Here is an 18,378-nt window from a genome sequence, read left to right as displayed (position 1 = left end):
GGTTGTTTGTTTCTTTAATAATGAGCTGCATGAGCTGTTTATATATTTTGGAGATTAATCCTTTGTCCATTGATTCGTTTGCAAATATTTTCTCCCATTCTGAGAGTTGTTTTTTCGTCTTGTTTATGGTTTCCTTTGCTGTGCAAAAGCTTTTAAGTTTCATTAGGTTCCATTTGTTTATTTTTGTTTTTATTTCCATTACTCTAGGATCAAAAAATATCTTGCTGTGATTTATGTCAAAGAGTGTTCTTCCTATGGTTTCCTCTAAGAGTTTTATAGTGTCCGGTCTTACATTTAGCTCTTGAATCCATTTTGAGTTTATTTTTGTGTATGCTGTTAGGGAGTGTTCTAATTTCATTCTTTTACATGTAGCTGTCCAGTTTTCCCAGCACCACTTATTGAAGAGACTGTCTTTTCTCCATTGTATATCCTTGCCTCCTTTGTAATAGATTAGTTGACCATAGGTGTGTGCGTTTATCTCTGGGCTTTCTATCTTGTTCCATTGATCTATGTTTCTGTTTTTGTGCCAGTACCATATTGTCTTGATTACTGTAGCTTTGTAGTATAGTCTGAAGTCAGGGAGCCTGATTCCTCCAGCTCCATTTTTTTCCCTCAAGACTGTTTTGGGTACTCGGGGTCTTTTGTGTCTCTATACAAATTTTAAGATTTTTTTGTTCTAGTTCTGTAAAAAATGCCATTGATAATTTGATAGGGATTGCATTGAATCTGTAGATTGCTTTGGGGAGTATAGTCATTTTCACAATATTAATTCTTCCAAACCAAGAACATGGTATCTCTCTCCATCTGTTGGTATCATCTTTAATTTCTTTCATCAGTGTCTTATAGTTTTCTACATACAGGTCTTTTGTCTTCCTAGCTAGGTTTATTCCTAGGTATTTTATTCTTTATGTTGCAGTGGTAAATGGGAGTTTCCTTAATTTCTTTTTCAGATTTTTCATTATTAGTGTATAGGAATGCAAGAGATTTCTGTGCATTAATTTTGTATACTGCAACTTTACCAAATTCGTTGATTAGCTCTAGTAGTTGTCTGGTGACATCTTTAGGATTCTGTATGTATAGTATCATGTCATCTGCAAACAGTGACAGTTTTACTTCTTCTTTTCCAATTTGTTTTCCTTTTATTTCTTTTTCTTCTCTGATTGCCGTGGCTAGGACTTCCAAAACTATGTTGAATAATAGTGGTGAGAGTGGACATCCTTGTCTTGTTCCTGATCTTAGAGGAAATGCTTTCAGTTTTTCACCATTGACAATGATGTTTGCTGTTGGTTAGTCTTATATGGCCTTTATTATGTTGAGGTCGGTTCCCTCTATGCCCACTTTCTGGAGAGTTTTTATCATAAATGGGTGTTGAATTTTGTCAAAAGCTTTTTCTGCATCTATTGAGATGATCATATGGTTTTTCTTATTTAATTTGTTAATATGGTGTATCACATTGATTTGCGCATATTGAAGAATCCTTGCATCCCTGGGATAAATCCCACTTGATCATGGTGTATGATCCTTTTAATGTGTTGTTGGATTCTGTTTGCTAGTATTTTGTTGAGGATTTTTGCATCTATATTCATCAGTGATATTGGTCTGTAATTTTCTTTTTTTGTAGTATGTTTGTCTGTTTTTGGTATCAGGGTGATGGTGGCCTCATAGAATGAGTTTGGGAGTGTTCCTTCCTCTGCAATTTTTTGGAAGAGTTTGAGAAGGATGGGTGTTAGCTCTTCTCTAAATGTTTGATAGAATTCACCTATGAAGCCATCTGGTTCTCGACTTTTGTTTGTTGGAAGATTTTTAATCACAGTTTCAATTTCATTACTTGTGATTGGTCTGTTCATATTTTCTGTTTCTTCCTGGTTCAGTCTTGGGAGTTTATACGTTTCTAAGAATTTGTCCATTTCTTCCAGGTTGTCCATTTTATTGGCATAGAGTTGCTTGTAGTAGTCTCGTAGGATGCTTTGTATTTCTGCTGTGTCTGTTGTAACTTCTCCTTTTTCATTTCTAATTTTGTTGATTTGAGTCCTCTCCCTCTTTTTCTTGGTGAGTCTGGCTAATGGTTTATCAATTTTCTTTATCTTCTCAGAGAACCAGCTTTTAATTTTATTGATCTTTGCTATTGTTTTCTTTGTTTCTATTTCATTTATTTCTGCTCTGGTCTTTATGATTTCTGTCCTTCTGCTAACTTTGGGTTTTGTTTGTTCTTTCTCTGGTTCCTTTAGGTGTAAGGTTAGATTGTTTATTTGAGATTTTTCTTGTTTCTTGAGGTAGGCTTGTATAGCTATAAACTTCCCTCGTAGAACTGCTTTTGCTGCATCCCATAAATTTTGGATCGTCGTGTTTTCATTGTCATTTGTCTCTAGGTATTTTTTGATTTCCTCTTTGATTTCTTCAGTGATCTCTTGGTTATTTAGTAACGTATTGTTTAGCCTCCATGTGTTTCTGTTTTTTACGTTTTTTTCCCTGTAATTCATTTCTAATCTCATAGCATTGTGGTCAGAAAAGATGCTTGATATGATTTCAGTTTTCTTAAATTTACTGAGGCTTGATTTGTGACCCAAGATGTGATCTGTCCTGGAGAATGTTCTGTGCGCACTTGAGAAGAAAGTGTAATCTGCTGTTTTTGGATGGAATGCCCTATAAATATCAATTAAATCTATCTGGTCTATTGTGTCATTTAAAGCTTCTGTTTCCTTATTTATTTTCATTTTGGATGATCTGTCCATTGGTGTAAGTGAGGTGTTAAAGTCCCCCACTATTATTGTGTTACTGTCGATTTCCTCTTTTATAGCTGTTAGCGGTTGCCTTATGTACTGAGGTGCTCCTATGTTGGGTGCATATATATTTATAATTGTTATATCTTCTTCTTGGATTGATCTCTTGATCATTATGTAGTGTCTGTTCTTGTCTCTTGTAACAGTCTTTATTTTAAAGTCTATTTTATCTCATACGAGTATTGCTACTCCAGCTTTCTTTTGATTTCCATTTGCATGGTATATCTTTTTCCATCCCCTCACTTTCAGTCTGTATATGTCGCTAGGTGTGTAGTGGGTCTCTTGTAGACAGCATATGTATGGGTCTTGTTTTTGTATCCATTCAGCAAGCCTGTGTCTTTTGGTTGGAGCATTTAATTCATTCACGTTTAAGGTAATTATCGATATGTATGTTCCTATGACCATTTTCTTAATTGTTTTGGGTTTGTTTTTTTAGGTCCTTCTCTTGTGTTTCCCACTTAAAGAAGTTCCTTTAGCATTTCTTGTAGAGTTGGTTTGGTGGTGCTGAATTCTCTTAGCTTTTGCTTGTCTGTAAAGCTTTTGATTTCTCCATCGAATCTGAATGAGATCCTTGCTGGGTAGAGTAATCTTGGTTGTAGGTTCTTCCCTTTCATCACTTTAAGTATATCATGCCCCTCCCTTCTCGCTTGTAGAGTTTCTGCTGACAAATCAGCTGTTAACCTTATGGGAATTCCCTTGTATGTTATTTGTCGTTTTTCCCTTGCTGCCTTCGATAATTTTTCTTTGTCTTTAATTTTTGCCAGTTTGATTACTGTGTGTCTCAGTGTGTTTCTCCTTGCGTTTATCCTGTATGGGACTCGCTGTGCTTCCTGGACTTGGGTAGCTATTTCCTTTCCCATGTTAGGGAAGTTTTCGACTATAATCTCTTAAAATATTTTCTCTGGTCATTTCTCTCTCTCTTCTCCTTCTGGGACCCCTATAATGTGAATGTTTTTGCATTTAATGTTGTCCCAGAGGTCTCTTAGGCTGTGTTCATTTCTTTTCATTCTTTTTTCTTTATTCTGTTCCACAGCAGTGAACTCCACCATTCTGTCTTCCAGGTCATTTACCTGTTCTTCTGCCTCAGTTATTCTGCTATTGATTCCTTCTAGCGTAGTTTTCATTTCAGTTATTGTATTGTTCATCTCTGTTGTGTGTTCTTTAATTCTTCTAGGTCTTTGTCGAACACTTCTTGCATCTTCTCAATCTTTGCCTCCATTCTTTTTCTGAGGTCCTGGATCATCTTCACTCTCATTATTCTGAATTCTTTTTCTGGACGGTTGCCTATGTCTACTTCATTTAGTTGTTTTTCTGGGGCTTTATCTTGTTGCTTCATGTGGTACATAGCCCTCTGCCTTTTCATCTTGTCTATCTTTCTGTGAATGTGGTTTTTGTTCCACAGGCTGCAGGATTGTAGTTCTTGCTTCTGCTGTCTGCCCTCTGGTGGATTAGGCTATGTAAGAGGCTTGAGCAAGTTTCCTGATGGGAGGGACTGGTGGTGGGTAGATCTGGGTGTTGCTCTGGTGCGCAGAGCTCAGTAAAACTTTAATCTGCTTGACTGTTGATGGGTGGGGCTCGGTTCCCTCCCTGTTGGTTGTTTGGCCTGAGGCAACCCAACACTGGAGCCTACCTGGGCTCTTTGGTGGGGCTGATGCCAGACTCTGGGAGGGCTCACGCCAAGGAGTACTTTCCAGAACTTTTGCTGTCAGTGTCCTTGTCCCCACAGTGAGCCATAGCCACCCCCCACCTCTGCAGGAGACCCTCCAACACTAGCAGTTAGGTCTGGTTCAGCTTCCCCTGGGGACACTACTCCTTTCCCTGGGTCCCAATGCGCACACTACTTTGTGTGTGCCCTCCAAGAGTGGAGTCTCTGTTTCCCCCAGTCCTGTCGAAGTCCTGTAGTGAAATACTACTAGGCTTCAAAGTCTGGTTCTCTAGCAGTTCTTCCTCCCGTTGCCGGACCCCCAGGTTGGGAAGCCTGACGTGGGGCTCAGAACCTTCACTCCTCCAGTTGGTGGACTTCTGTGGTATGTGTTCTCCAGTCTGTGAGTCACCCACCCAGCAGTTATGGGATTTGATTTTACTGTGATTGCACCCCTCCTACCGTCTCGTTGTGGCTTCTCCTTTGTCTTTGGATGTGGGGTATCTTTTTTGGTGAGTTCCAGTGTTTTCCTGTCGATGATTGTCCAGGAGCTAGTTGTGATTCTCATGTTCTCACAAGAGGGAGTGAGAGCACATCCTTCTACTCCGCCATCTTAGTTCCTCCTCCTTTAGTAGATTTTTAATTACCTTTAATTCGTGCTATTTGGTTCTACTCAATTCATTTCTCTTGGGTCAATTTTGTTATTTTCTTACTGGGAAAACATTTTTCTCTTCGGTTTTCAAATGAATTGCCAAGAAATTGCATTTGTATTTTCTTAGCTTTGTCTTATTTTTTCTTTTCTTTCTTTTTTTTTTTTTTTTTTTTTTTTTGCAGTACACGGGCCTCACACTGTTGTGGTCTCTCCTGTTGTGGAGCACAGGCTCCGGACGCACAGGCTCAGCGGCCGTGGCTCACAGGCCCAGCTGCTCCACGGCATGTGGGATCTTCCCAGACTGGGGCACGAATCTGTGTCCCCTGCATCGGCAGGCGGACTCTCAACCACTGTGCCACCAGGGAAGCCCTGTCTTATTTTCTTAATTCTCTCCTATACTTATGATTTCTGTTTTCATTTTGACTATCGTGAGTTTTCCCTCTCACTCTTTTTTTTTTCACCCCCTTATTAGACTCTGATTCTTTAATCATTTTTCAGAGAGCTAGCTTTTGGACTTATTTACGCTTTTATAACTTCTTTACTTTATATTAATGTCAAATAGTATCTCTTAGTTCCTTCTTCCTAGTTCATTTTGATACAGTTTGTATTTTTTCTAATTTCTTATTTACTGGGTTCCCCCCCGCCTCTGCCTTTTAAAAATATTAAAAGCTATTAAGGCCATAAATTTACTTCTGAATACAAATTTTGCTAGGTCACCTGAGTTTTTATTATGATTATTAAATCATAGCTATTTTTTGTTGTAGCTTACTATGTAGATCATAATTTCTCTTTTGATTTCTTCTTTGATCCAAAGATTATCTAGGTCATCTCGTCATTTATAACAAAATATTTTTGGTACCTTTTCCTGAATTTTCTATATTACATATCTCTGAAATTAGTTTATTGTTAATATAATTTCTGTTTTTTGTTTTTTCGAACTATATTTGTCTCTTCTACAAGGTATACTGAAATAATTCAGTATATTTGTATCTTTTTTTTTTTTTTTTTTTTAAACATCTTTATTGGGGTATAATTGCTTTACAATGGTGTGTTAGTTTCTGCTTTACAACAAAGTGAATCAGCTATACATATACATATGTTCCCATATGTCTTCCCTCTTGCATCTCCCTCCCTCCCACTCTCCCCATCCCACCCTTCCAGGCTGTCACAAAGCACCGAGCTAATATCCCTGTGCCTTGCGGCTGCTTCCCCCCAGCTATCTACCTTACTACGTTTGTTAGTGTGTATATGTCCATGACTCTCTCTCGCCCTGTCAAAACTCACCCTTCCCCCTCCCCATATCCTTAAGTCCGTTCTCCAGTAGGTCTGCGTCTTTATTCCTATCTTACCCCTAGGTTCTTCATGACATTTTTTTCCCTTAAATTCCATATATATGTGTTAGCATACGGTATTTGTCTTTTTCTTTCTGACTTACTTCACTCTGTATGACAGATTCTAGGTCTATCCATCTCATTACAAATAGCTCAATTTCATTTCTTTTTAAGGCTGAGTAATATTCCATTGTGTATATGTGCCACATCTTCTTTATCCATTCATCCGATGATGGGCGCTTAGGTTGTTTCCATGTCCTGGCTATTGTAAATAGAGCTGCAATGAACATTTTGGTACATGACTCTCTTTGAATTTTGGTTTTCTCAGGGTATATGCCAAGTAGTGGGATTGCTGGGTCATATGGTAATTCTATTTGTAGTTTTTTAAGGAACCTCCATACTGTTCTCCACAGTGGCTGAACCAATTCACATTCCCACCAGCAGTGCAAGAGTGTCCCCTTTTCTCCACACCCTCTCCAGCATTTATTGTTTCTAGATTTTTTGATGATGGCCATTCTGACTGGTGTGAGATGATATCTCATTGTAGTTTTGATTTGCATTTCTCTAATGATTAATGATGTTGAGCATTCTTTCATGTGTTTGTTGGCATTCTGTATATCTTCTTTGGAGAAATGTCTATTTAGGTCTTCTGCCCATTTTTGGATGGGGTTGTTTGTTTTTTTGTTATTGAGCTGCATGAGCTGCTTGTAAATTTTGGAGATTAATCCTTTGTCAGTTGCTTCATTTGCAAATGTTTTCTCCCATTCTGAGGGTTGTCTTTTGGTCTTGTTTATGGTGTCCTTTGCTGTGCAAAAGCTTTGAAGTTTCATTAGGTCCCATTTGTTTATTTTTGTTTTTATTTCCATTACTCTAGGAGGTGGGTCAGAAAGGATCTTGCTGTGATTTATGTCATAGAGTGTTCTTCCTATGTTTTCTTCTAAGAGTTTGATAGTTTCTGGCCTTACATTTAGGTCTTTAATCCATTTTGAGCTTATTTTTGTGTATGGTGTTAGGGAGTGATCTAATCTCATACTTTTACATGTACCTGTCCAGTTTTCCCAGCACCATTTATTGAAGAGGCTGTCCTTTCTCCACTGTACATTCCTGCCTCCTTTATCAAAGATGAGGTGTCCATATGTGCGTGGGTTTATCTCTGGGCTTTCTATCCTGTTCCACTGATCTATCTTTCTGTTTTTGTGCCAGTACCATACTGTCTTGATTACTGTTGCTTTGTAATATAGTCTGAAGTCAGGGAGCCTTATTCCTCCAGCTCCTTTTTTCGTTCTAAAGATTGCTTTGGCTATTCGGGGTCTTTTGTGTTTCCATACAAATTGCGAAATTTTTTGTTCTAGTTCTGTGAAAAATGCCAGTGGTAGTTTGATAGGGATTGCATTGAATCTGTAGATTGCTTTGGGTAGTAGAGTCATTTTCACAATGTTGATTCTTCCCATCCAAGAACATGGTATATCTCTCCATCTATTTGTATCATCTTTAATTTCTTTCATCAGTGTCTTATAATTTTCTGCATACAGGTCTTTCGTATCCTTAGGTAGGTTTATTCCTAGATATTTTATTCTTTTTGTTGCAATGGTAAATGGGAGTGTTTTCTTGATTTCACTTTCAGATTTTTCATCATTAGTATATAGGAATGCCAGAGATTTCTGTGCATTAATTTTGTATCCTGCTACTTTACCAAATTCATTGATTAGCTCTAGTAGTTTTCTGGTAGCATCTTTAGGATTCTCTATGTATAGTATCATGTCATCTGCAAACAGTGACAGCTTTACTTCTTCTTTTCTGATGTGGATTCCTTTTATTTCCTTTTCTTCTCTGATTGCTGTGGCTAAAACTTCCAAAACTATGTTGAATAAGAGTGGTGAGAGTGGGCAACCTTGTCTTGTTCCTGATCTTAGTGGAAATGCTTTCAGTTTTTCACCATTGAGGATGATGTTTGCTGTGGGCTTGTCATATATGGCTTTTATTATGTTTAGGAAAGTTCCCTCTATGCCTACTTTCTGGAGGGTTTTTATCATAAATGGGTGTTGAATTTTGTCGAAAGCTTTCTCTGCATCTATTGAGATGATCATATGGTTTTTCTCCTTCAATTTGTTAATATGGTTTATCACATTGATAGATTTGCGTATATTGAAGAATCCTTGCATTCCTGGAATAAACCCCACTTGATCATGGTGTATGATCCTTTTAATGTGCTGTTGGATTCTGTTTGCTAGTATTTTGTTGAGGATTTTTGCATCTATGTTCATCAGTGATATTGGCCTGTAGTTTTCTTTCTTTGTGACATCCTTGTCTGGTTTTGGTATCAAGGTGATGGTGGCTTCGTAGAAGGAATTTGAGAGTGTTCCTCCCTCTGCTATATTTTGGAAGAGTTTGAGAAGGATAGGTGTTAGCTCTTCTCTAAACGTTTGATAGAATTCACCTGTGAAGCCATCTGGTCCTGGGCTTTTGTTTGTTGGAAGGTTTTTAATCACAGTTTCAATTTCAGTGCTTGTGATTGGTCTGTTCATATTTTCTATTTCTTCCTGATTCAGTCTTGGCAGGTTGTGCATTTCTAAGAATTTGTCCATTTCTTCCAGATTGTCCATTTTATTGGCATAGAGTTGCTTGTAGTAATCTCTCATGATTTTTTTTATTTCTGCAGTGTCAGTTGTTACTTCTCCTTTTTCATTTCTAATTCTATTGATTTGAGTCTTCTCCCTTTTTTTCTTGATGAGTCTGGCTAGTGGTTTATCTATTTTGTTTATCTTCTCAAAGAACCAGCTTTTAGTTTTATTGATCTTTGCTATTGTTTCCTTCATTTCTTTTTCATTTATTTCTGATCTGATTTTTATGATTTCTTTCCTTCTGCTAGCTTTGGGGTTTTTTTGTTCTTCTTTCTCTAATTGCTTGAGGTGCAAGGTTAGGTTGTTTATTCGAGATGTTTCCTGCTTCTTAAGGTGGGCTTGTATTGCTATAAACTTCCCCCTTAGGACTGCTTTTGCTGCATCCCATAGGTTTTGGGTCGTTGTGTCTCCATTGTCATTTGTTTCTAGGTATTTTTTTATTTCCTCTTTGATTTCTTCAGTGATCACTTCATTATTAAGTAGTGTATTGTTTAGCCTCCATGTGTTTGTATTTTTTACAGATCTTTTCCTGTAATTGATAATCTAGTCTCATGGCGTTGTGGTCGGAAAAGATACTTGATACAATTTCAGTTTTCTTAAATTTACCAAGGCTTGATTTGTGACCCAAGATATGATCTATCCTGGAGAATGTTCCATGAGCACTTGAGAAAAATGTGTATTCTGTTGTTTTTGGATGGAGTGTCCTATAAATATCAATTAAGTCCATCTTGTTTAATGTATCATTTAAAGCTTGTGTTTCCTTATTTATTTTCATTTTGGATGATCTGTCCATGGGTGAAAGTGGGGTGTTAAAGTCCCCTACTATGAATGTGTTACTGTTGATCTCCCCTTTTATGGTTGTTAGTATTTGCCTTATGTATTGAGGTGCTCCTATGTTGGGTGCATAAATATTTACAATTGTTATATCTTCTTCTTGGATCGATCCCTTGATCATTATGTAGTGTCCTTCTTTGTCCCTTTTAATAGTCCTTATTTTAAAGTCTATTTTGTCTGATATGAGAATTGCTACTCCAACTTTCTTTTGGTTTCCATTTGCATGGAATATCTTTTTCCATCCCCTTACTTTCAGTCTGTATGTGTCTCTAGTTCTGAAGTGGGTCTCTTGTAGACAGCATATATAAGGGTCTTGTTTTTGTATCCATTCAGCCAATCTGTGTCTTTTGGTGGGAGCATTTAGTCCATTTACATTTAAGGTAATTATCGATATGTATGTTCCTATTTCCATTTTATATATTGTTTTGGGTTCGCTACTATAGGTCATTTCCTTCTCTTGTGTTTCGTGTCTAGAGAAGTTCCTTTAGCATTTGTTGTAAAGCTGGTTTGGTGGTGCTGAACTCTCTCAGCTTTTGCTTGTCTGTAAAGGTTTTATTTTCTCCATCAAATGTGAATGAGATCCTTGCTGGGTAGAGTAGTCTTGGTTTCAGGCTATTCTTCTTCATCACTTTCAGTATGTCCTGCCACTCCCTTCTGGCTTGTAGGGTTTCTGCTGAGAGATCAGCTGTTAACCTTATGGGGATTCCCTTGTGTGTTATTTGTTGTTTTTCCCTTGCTGCTTTTAATATGCTTTCTTTGTATTTAATTTTTGACAGTTTGATTAATATGTGTCTTGGCGTGTTTCTCCTTGTATTTATCCTGTATGGGACCCTCTGTGCTTCCTGGACTTGATTAACTATTTCCTTTCCCATATTAGGGAAGTTTTCAACTATAATCTCTTCAAATATTTTCTCAGTCCCTTTCTTTCTTTCTTCTTCTTCTGGAGCCCCTATAATTCGAATGTTGGTGCGTTTCATGTTGTCCCAGAGGTCTCTGAGACTGTCCTCAGTTCTTTTCATTCTTTTTTCTTTATTCTGCTCTGCAGTAGTTATTTCCACTACTTTATCTTCCAGGTCACTTATCCGTTCTTCTGCCTCAGTTATTCTGCTATTGATCCTATCTAGAGTGATTTTAATTTCATTTATTGCATTGTTCATCGTTGCTTGTTTCATCTTTAGTTCTTGTAGGTCCTTGTTAACTGTTTCTTGCATTTTGTCCATTCTACTTCCAAGATTTTGGATCATCCTTACTATCATTATTCTGAATTCTTTTTCAGGTAGATTGCCTATTTCCTCTTCATTTGTTAGGTCTGGTGGGTTTTTATCTTGCTCCTTCATCTGCTGTGTGTTTTTCTGTCTTCTCATTTTGCTTACTGTGTTTGGGGTCTCCTTTTTGCAGGCTGCAGGTTCGTAGTTCCCGTTGTTTTTGATGTCTGTCTCCAGTGGCTAAGGTTGTTTCAGTGGGTTGTGTAGGCTTCCTGGTGGAGGGGACTAGTGCCTGTGTTGTGCTGGATGAGGCTGGATCTTGTCTCTCTAGTGGGCAGGTTCACGTCTGGTGGTGTGTTTTGGGGTGTCTGTGGCCTTATTATGATTTTAGGCAGCCTCTCTGCTAATGGGTGGGGTTGTGTTCCTGTTTTGCTAGTTGTTTGGCATAGGTTGTCCAGCACTGTGGCTTGCTGGTCGTTGAGTGAAGCTGGGTGCTGGTGTTAAGATGGAGGTCTCTGGGATATTTCCACCGTTTAATATTATGTGGAGCTGGGAGGTCTCTTGTTGACCAGTGTCCTGAAGTTGGCTCTCCTACCTCAGAGGCAGAGCCCTGACTCCTGGCTGGAGCACCAAGAGCCTTTCATCCACACAGCTCAGAATAAAAGGGAGAAAAAGTAGGGAGAATTAGTAGAAGTATGAGTAAAGAAAGAGGGAAAGGAGGAAAGGAAGGAAGGAAGAAAGAAGCAAAGAAGGAAAGAAAGGAGGGAGGGAGGGAGGGAGGAAGGAAGGAAGGAGGGAAAGAAGGAAAAAAAGACAGAAAGAAAGATGATACAGTAAAAATAAAATAAAGTATAATATAGTTATTGAATTAAAAAATATTTAGAAAAAAAAAAAGGGATGGATAGAACCTTAGGACAAATGTTGGAAGCAAAGCTATACAGAGAAAATCTTACACAGAAGCATACACATACACCTTCACAAAAAGAGGTAAAGGGGGAAAAATCATAAATCCTGCTCCCTGAGACCACCTCCTCAATTTGGGGTGATTCGTTGTCTAAAGGAGGGAGGGAAGGAAGGAAAGAAAGAAAGAACGAAGGTAAAGTATAATAAAGTTATTACAATTAAACTTAATTATTAAGAAAAGGAATTTTTAAAAAAAAATCATGGACGGATAGAGCCCTAGGACAAATGGTGGAAGCTAGAGTATACAGACTAGATGTCACACAGAAGCATACACGTACACATTCACCAAAAGAGGAAAAGGGAAAAAAATCATAGATCTCGCTCCTAAATTCCACCTCTTCAATTTGGGATCATTCCTTGTCTATTCAGGTATTCCACAGATGCAGGGTATATCAAGTTGATTGTGGAGCTTTAATCCGCTGCTTCTGCGGCTGCTGGGAGAGATTTCCCTTTCTCTTCTTTGTTCTCACAGCTCACAGGAGCTCAGCTTTGGATTTGGCCCTGCCTCTGCGTGTAGGTCGCTGGAGGGCGTCTGTTTTTTCGCTCAGACAGGACGGGGTTAAAGGAGCCGCTGATTCGGGGCCTCCGGCTCACTCAGGCCGGGGGTTGGGGGATGGCGGAAGGAGGGGCACTGCGTGCGGGGCTGGCCTGCGGCGGCAGAGGCAGCGTGACGTTGCGGCAGAGGCCGGCGTGACGTTGCACCAGCCTGAGGCCCGCCGTGCGCTGTCCCGGGGAAGTTGTCCCTGGATCCCGGGAACCTGGCAGTGGCGGGCTGCACAGGCTCCGCGGAAGAGGGGTGTGGAGAGTGACCTGTGCTCGCACACAGGCCCCTTGGTGGCGGCAGCAGCAGCCTTAGCGTCTCCCGCCCGTCTCTGGGGTCCGCGGTTTTAGCCGCGGCTCGCGCCCGTCTCTGGGGTTTGCGCTTTCAGCCGCGGCTCGCGCCCGTCTCGGGGGCTCGCGCCCTCAGCCGCGGCTCGCGCCCGTCTCTGGGGTTCGCGCTTCTAGCCGCGGCTCGCGCCCGTCTCTGGAGTTCCTTTAAGCAGCGCTCTTAAACCCCTCTCCTCGCGCACCAGGAAACAAAGAGGGAAGAAAAAGTCTCTTGCCTCTTCGGCCGGTGCAGGCTTTTCCCCGAACTCCCTCCCGGCTAGTCGTGGTGCACTAACCCCTTCAGGCTATGTTCAAGCCGCCAACCCCAGTCCTCTCCCTGAGCTCCGTCCAAAACCAAAACCCGAGCCTCAGCTCGCAGCCCCGCCCGCCCCGGTGGGTGAGCAGCAAGCCTCTCGGGTTGGTGAGTGCTGGTCGGCACCGATCGTCTGTGCAGGAATCTCCCCGCTTTGCCCTCCGCACCCGTCGCTGTGCACTACTCCGCAGTCCCGAAACTCCCCCCTCTGCCTCCCGCAGTCTCCGCCCGCGGAGGGGCTTCCTAGTGTGTGGAAACTTTTCCTCCTTCACAGCTCCCTCCCACTGGTGCAGGTGCCGTCCTTATTCTTTTGTCTCTGTTTTTTCTTTTGCCCTACCCAGTTACGTGGGGAGTTTCTTGCCTTTTGGGAGGTCTGAGGTCTTCTGCCAGCCTTCAGTAGGAGTTCTGTAGGAGTTGTTCCACGTGTGGATGTATTTCTGGTGTATCCGTGGGGAGGAAGGCGATCTCCGCGTCTTACTCTTCCGCCATCTTCAAGGTCCCCCCCTATTTGTATCTTTTAAAAAAATTTTTGAATTTTAATTTTTTTATACAGCAGGTCCTTATTAGTCAGCAATTTTATACACATCAGTGAGTGTATTTGTATCTTTAAAAATAAAATTATTAAAGCTCTAATTAATAAGTTTTGCTTTATTACCTGCTGTGTTATTTGGTATATACAACTTTATAACTCATATTGGTCATAAACTGTATATTTTACAATTGTATAATCTTTATCCTACTCGATACTTTTTTTAACTCAAATTTATTTAATTAATTTATGTATTTGGCTGCGTTGGGTCCTCATTGCTGCTCATGGGCTTTCTCTAGTTGCAGCAAGCAGGGGCTACTCTTTCTTTCCATGTACAGGCTTCTCACTGCAGTGGCTTCTGTTGTTGCGGAGCACAGGCTCTAGACGCGCAGGCTCAGTAGGTGTGGCTCGCGGGCTCTAGAGTGCAGGCTTAGTAGTTGTGGCACACGGGCTTAGTTACTCCGTAGCATGTGGGATCTTCCCAGACCAGGGCTCGAACCCGTGTCCCCTGCATTGGCAGGTGGATTCCTACCCACTGCGCCACCAGGGAAGGCCCCACTCAATACTTTTGACCTTGAAATTATACCTCGATTGATACATGTTTCTCTGCATTTTTTGCAGAGAACAAAATAAAACAAAATACTATTTTCCCCAAAAGATCCACATTTTTCTCCCAGGTGTCTTCTTGACCATGAAAAGATGAGACCTTTAGAGTACTTTTATTTTCTGCCTCTCTTCTGTTTTCCCCTCGTTCTCTTCTTTCAGATCTTGGGAGTACTTTTACTTCTGCCTCCCTCCATCTCCCCTGCCTACAACTCTTTTATTTTGAATAGATTGTTTAGTACATCTTGAATAGATATCTATTAAAATTTCTTTGGGGATAAAGTCCTTTGTTTCAAGAGTCCTTATTTATCATGTAAGTTATACATCTTAGATATTTGGTTATTATCTAAATGTATATTACATGATATAAACTGAAAGATTCGTTACTTATATTACCCTTTCTCATCATCTTCCCTGTTGCCATGTCTCTATTCTGGTTTATTTTTTCTTATTTAGAACCCTTTCTCAATTATTTTTCTCAATTGGGGTAACTGAGAAAATATACTCTCTCAATTCTTCCATATTTGCAATTTTTTTCATATATCAAAGTGTAAGTTTTGTTGGTATGGAATTCTTTTCTCCTTGTCCCCTGTGAATGTTATTCAACTCTTTCTTTCTCTTTTTTTAAAGTATAACAGATTAGAAGTCCAATGAGGAGCTGATTTTTTATCTTTTATAACTTACTTGCTTTTTATAGCTGGGTGCTTAAATATGATTCAGCATCCTTGAACTTTTATCCCTGATACCTTTTTTTTTTTTTTTAAATAAATTTATGTATTTATTTATTTATTTTTGGCTGTGTTGGGTCTTCGTTTCTGTGCGAGGGCTTTCTCTAGTTGTGGCAAGCGGGGGCCACTCTTCATCGCAGTGCGCAGGCCTCTCACCGTCGTAGCCTCTCTTGTTGCGGAGCACAGGCTCCAGACGCGCAGGCTCAGTAGCTGTGGCTCACGGGCCCAGTTGCTCCGCGGTATGTGGGATCTTCCCAGACCAGGGCTCGAACCCGTATCCCCTGCATTGGCAGGTGGACTCTCAACCACTGTGCCACCAGGGAAGCACCCTGATACCTTTTAATGTACATTTTCTTTTATTATAATACTCTACTTTTTGCAGTAATAAAATATACATAATATAAAATTTACCATTTTAACCATTTTTAAGCATACAGTTCAGTGACATTAAGCACAGTAAACATTGTTGTACAACCATCACTGTCATCCATCTCTAGAACTTTTTCATCTTCCCAAACTGAAACTTTGTACCATTAAACAATAACTCCCCCTTCCACAGCCCCATTCAAGCACCATTCTACTTTCTATTTGAATTTGATGACTCTAAATACCTCTTAAAAGTGGAATTATACAGTATTTGACCTTTTGTGACTGTCTTGTTTCACTTAGTGTAATGCCTTCAGGGTTCATCCATGTTACTATGTCAGAATTTCCTTGTTTTTTAAGGCTGAATAATATTCCCTTATATGTTATGTGTGTACCACATTTTGTTTAGCCATTCATCCATTGATGGACATTTGAGTTTGTTTCCACCTTTTGGCTTTTGTGAATATGCTGCTATAAACGTGGGTGTACAAATATATTTTCGAGTCCCTGCTTTCACTTCTTCTGGGTATACACCCAGAAGTAGAATTGCGGATCTTATGGTAATCTGTGTTTAATTGTTTTGGGGAACTGCCATACTATTGTATTTTCCATAGTGGCACCACCATTACACATTTTCATCGGCAGCACACAAAGCTTTTATTTTATCCACATCTGTGCCAATCCTTGTTATTTTCTGTGTCTTGATTATAGCCATTCTAATGAGTGTGATTTTAATATACATTTTTAATCTGTCAGTTTAAAAAAAATCTGTCTCCTATGCTAGGAGGGCTCTGTGACGTTGAACCTGAGAGTAGAGAACTCATAGCACCATGCTTGCTTGGTCTTCTGTTCTTAGAATATTTTATTTTTATAGAATATTTTTAGCCCATTTATATCTGAAATATAAATGACATGAATTCAGTGATCTGCAGTTATACAGGTCTGTATCAGTGTCTTAATCTCAGTTTCCTCATCTGTGAATTGAGGGTCTTTGGTGATTTACTTCCTAGATTGTCTGATTCAGCTGTAGCATCATTCGCATACTTACAGAATAGGTCAGAATTACTGCAAGGCATTTACCAGCCCTCCATAGATAGTGGAAGTCCTCCCTTTCTACCTGTCTTCTCATACATACATGTTAAAGGCCAACAACACAGTTCTACTTATTCCCTAATCATCCTTCATAATCTCTTTTAATTGTTCCTTCTCCCTGATTCTTTCCTCCACTGATTCTAACCTCCCTTCACACTTTGGTTTGGTGGAAGTCTTATTCTAAACTTCAGATAACAGCTGAGATCTCACTTGAAGAAGTCTTCCCAGTTCTCTGTGACCTAAATTAATTTCTAAATTGTTATTCTCATAGACCGTGAATTTTTAGACTTATCACATTATGCCTTTTATTAGAAGGATGTGTGTGTGTGTGATTTTTATTTGACCCTTCCCCATAGTTTAATAAGGTTCTACACTGCTGGGACCATATCTTACTCATATTATGACGTTGTGCCTATGTCAGGGCAAGTAAGTACTTAGTATATTTTAACTGCATTTGAGCAAGAGTGGAAAAAACGTGTATTGACCAGTAATCAGTTTTGTGGCTTGGTGTTGCTATTTTGTCTAGGAAATGTAATCAACAATATTTTCAGTAGATTTTCTTTGTATTTTATATCTACCTTTTAGGACCGGCGTTTCTTAAGTCAGCAATAAAATTAACTACAGCAGGAACTTCATTAAAGCTACAATTTAGGATATGAAATATGAAAGATTTCTAACTTTACCCTGTACATTTCACATATATCATTAGTCACTGTTAGACACTTTGGTCTTGCTTTATATAATTCAGTGCTGAATGTGTATTTTAATGAGAGAGTTTTTGACATCAACATTTTTAACTTTCGTCTAATTTATAATATTAACTTTGAGTTCATGGAAATAGCTGCCTCTATAGGTTATGGTTTGAAACTGCTAATAAGTTCAGTCAGTAATACATGATCTTTAGCTCCTAAACTGTGAATGGTAGATTTCACTTTTTGTTCAGATCTATGTCTGAATTGAAAGGGGTCACAGTGTCTGAATGCTGAATAAAGCAGTAGAATGCTAATCAGAAGATAGAAGTACTAGACTCACTCCATTATTAACTTACACTCTGTTCAGGAATCGACATGGGTATTGGTGTCTTTTTAAAACTGGTATTAATAGTCTCTGCTACTTGATAGTTTGTGAAGTGCTTCATCACCACCATTTAAAAAATGTTTTAAATTCTTGTAGCGTTTTGAAGTAGTTATCTATTATCCCTGTTTTATAGATGCGGAGATTGAGACTTAGAGAAATTCAGTCACTGAAGATTTGGCTAGCAGTAAAATAAGTAATAGACTTGGAACTAGACCCCAGGATTTACCCCACAGTTAAGACTGTTAGCTGCAATCATGCTGTGGTGTGTTTTTTTGTTTATAGGATTCTACATAAATGCACTGATGTTATTATCAACAAGTTATCTTGAATGTCACTACAGTGTGTGTATATATATATATATTCCATTGCATGTTTAAATCTGTTTCCCTCAGTGGTGTCTGGTAACAGATTAAGCTTCAGGGGTATGATTTTCATTACTTTTTCCAAGTGAATGATTTTGAAAGCTATCAAAAGCATTTTTCTATTTTTAAAATTTTCCTTCAAACCGATGTTTCCTTTTAGAATTACAAAATAATTTTAAAATCATGATTATCTGATGTTAACTGTTAATCCTTAAGTATATAATTAAAATTTTTGTTCAATACTTGATTAAAAATTCTGAATTTTCTGTCTTTATTCCACAGAATGATAAATAACGCTGATCATCTCTAGAAAAGATATTGATTCACCTCATGTAAAGTATGCTCAGTTCCTTTCCAGTGGTGTAAGTATCTAATTCTTCTCTTAATTTTCATCCTCTCAATTGTTTTAATAA

The 18,378-nt window shown here is 39.1% G+C and overlaps 1 protein-coding gene across 6 annotated transcripts in view; it reads left to right on the top strand.

Annotated features, from left to right (window-relative positions):
• HMBOX1 (homeobox containing 1) overlaps positions 1–18,378 on the top strand; it is a 184,203-nt gene that overhangs the window by 73,699 nt on the left and 92,126 nt on the right. For 4 of the 6 annotated variants that reach the window (XM_065878866.1, XM_065878862.1, XM_065878861.1 and 1 more), the window contains exon 1: positions 18,305–18,327. In XM_065878866.1, coding sequence (XP_065734938.1) covers positions 18,305–18,327 — 23 coding nt within the window. Of the gene's footprint in view, positions 1–18,247; positions 18,328–18,378 lie in introns of those variants that run through there. The other 2 variants (XM_065878865.1, XM_065878863.1) reach the window with 1 other exon arrangement.

This window comes from Phocoena phocoena, chromosome 6 (genome assembly GCF_963924675.1).
Source record: "Phocoena phocoena chromosome 6, mPhoPho1.1, whole genome shotgun sequence".
In the NCBI taxonomy this organism is placed as follows: domain Eukaryota; kingdom Metazoa; phylum Chordata; class Mammalia; order Artiodactyla; family Phocoenidae; genus Phocoena; species Phocoena phocoena.
Note: the sequence above shows the minus strand (reverse complement) of the source record. Positions and strands in the feature narration are given on the sequence as shown.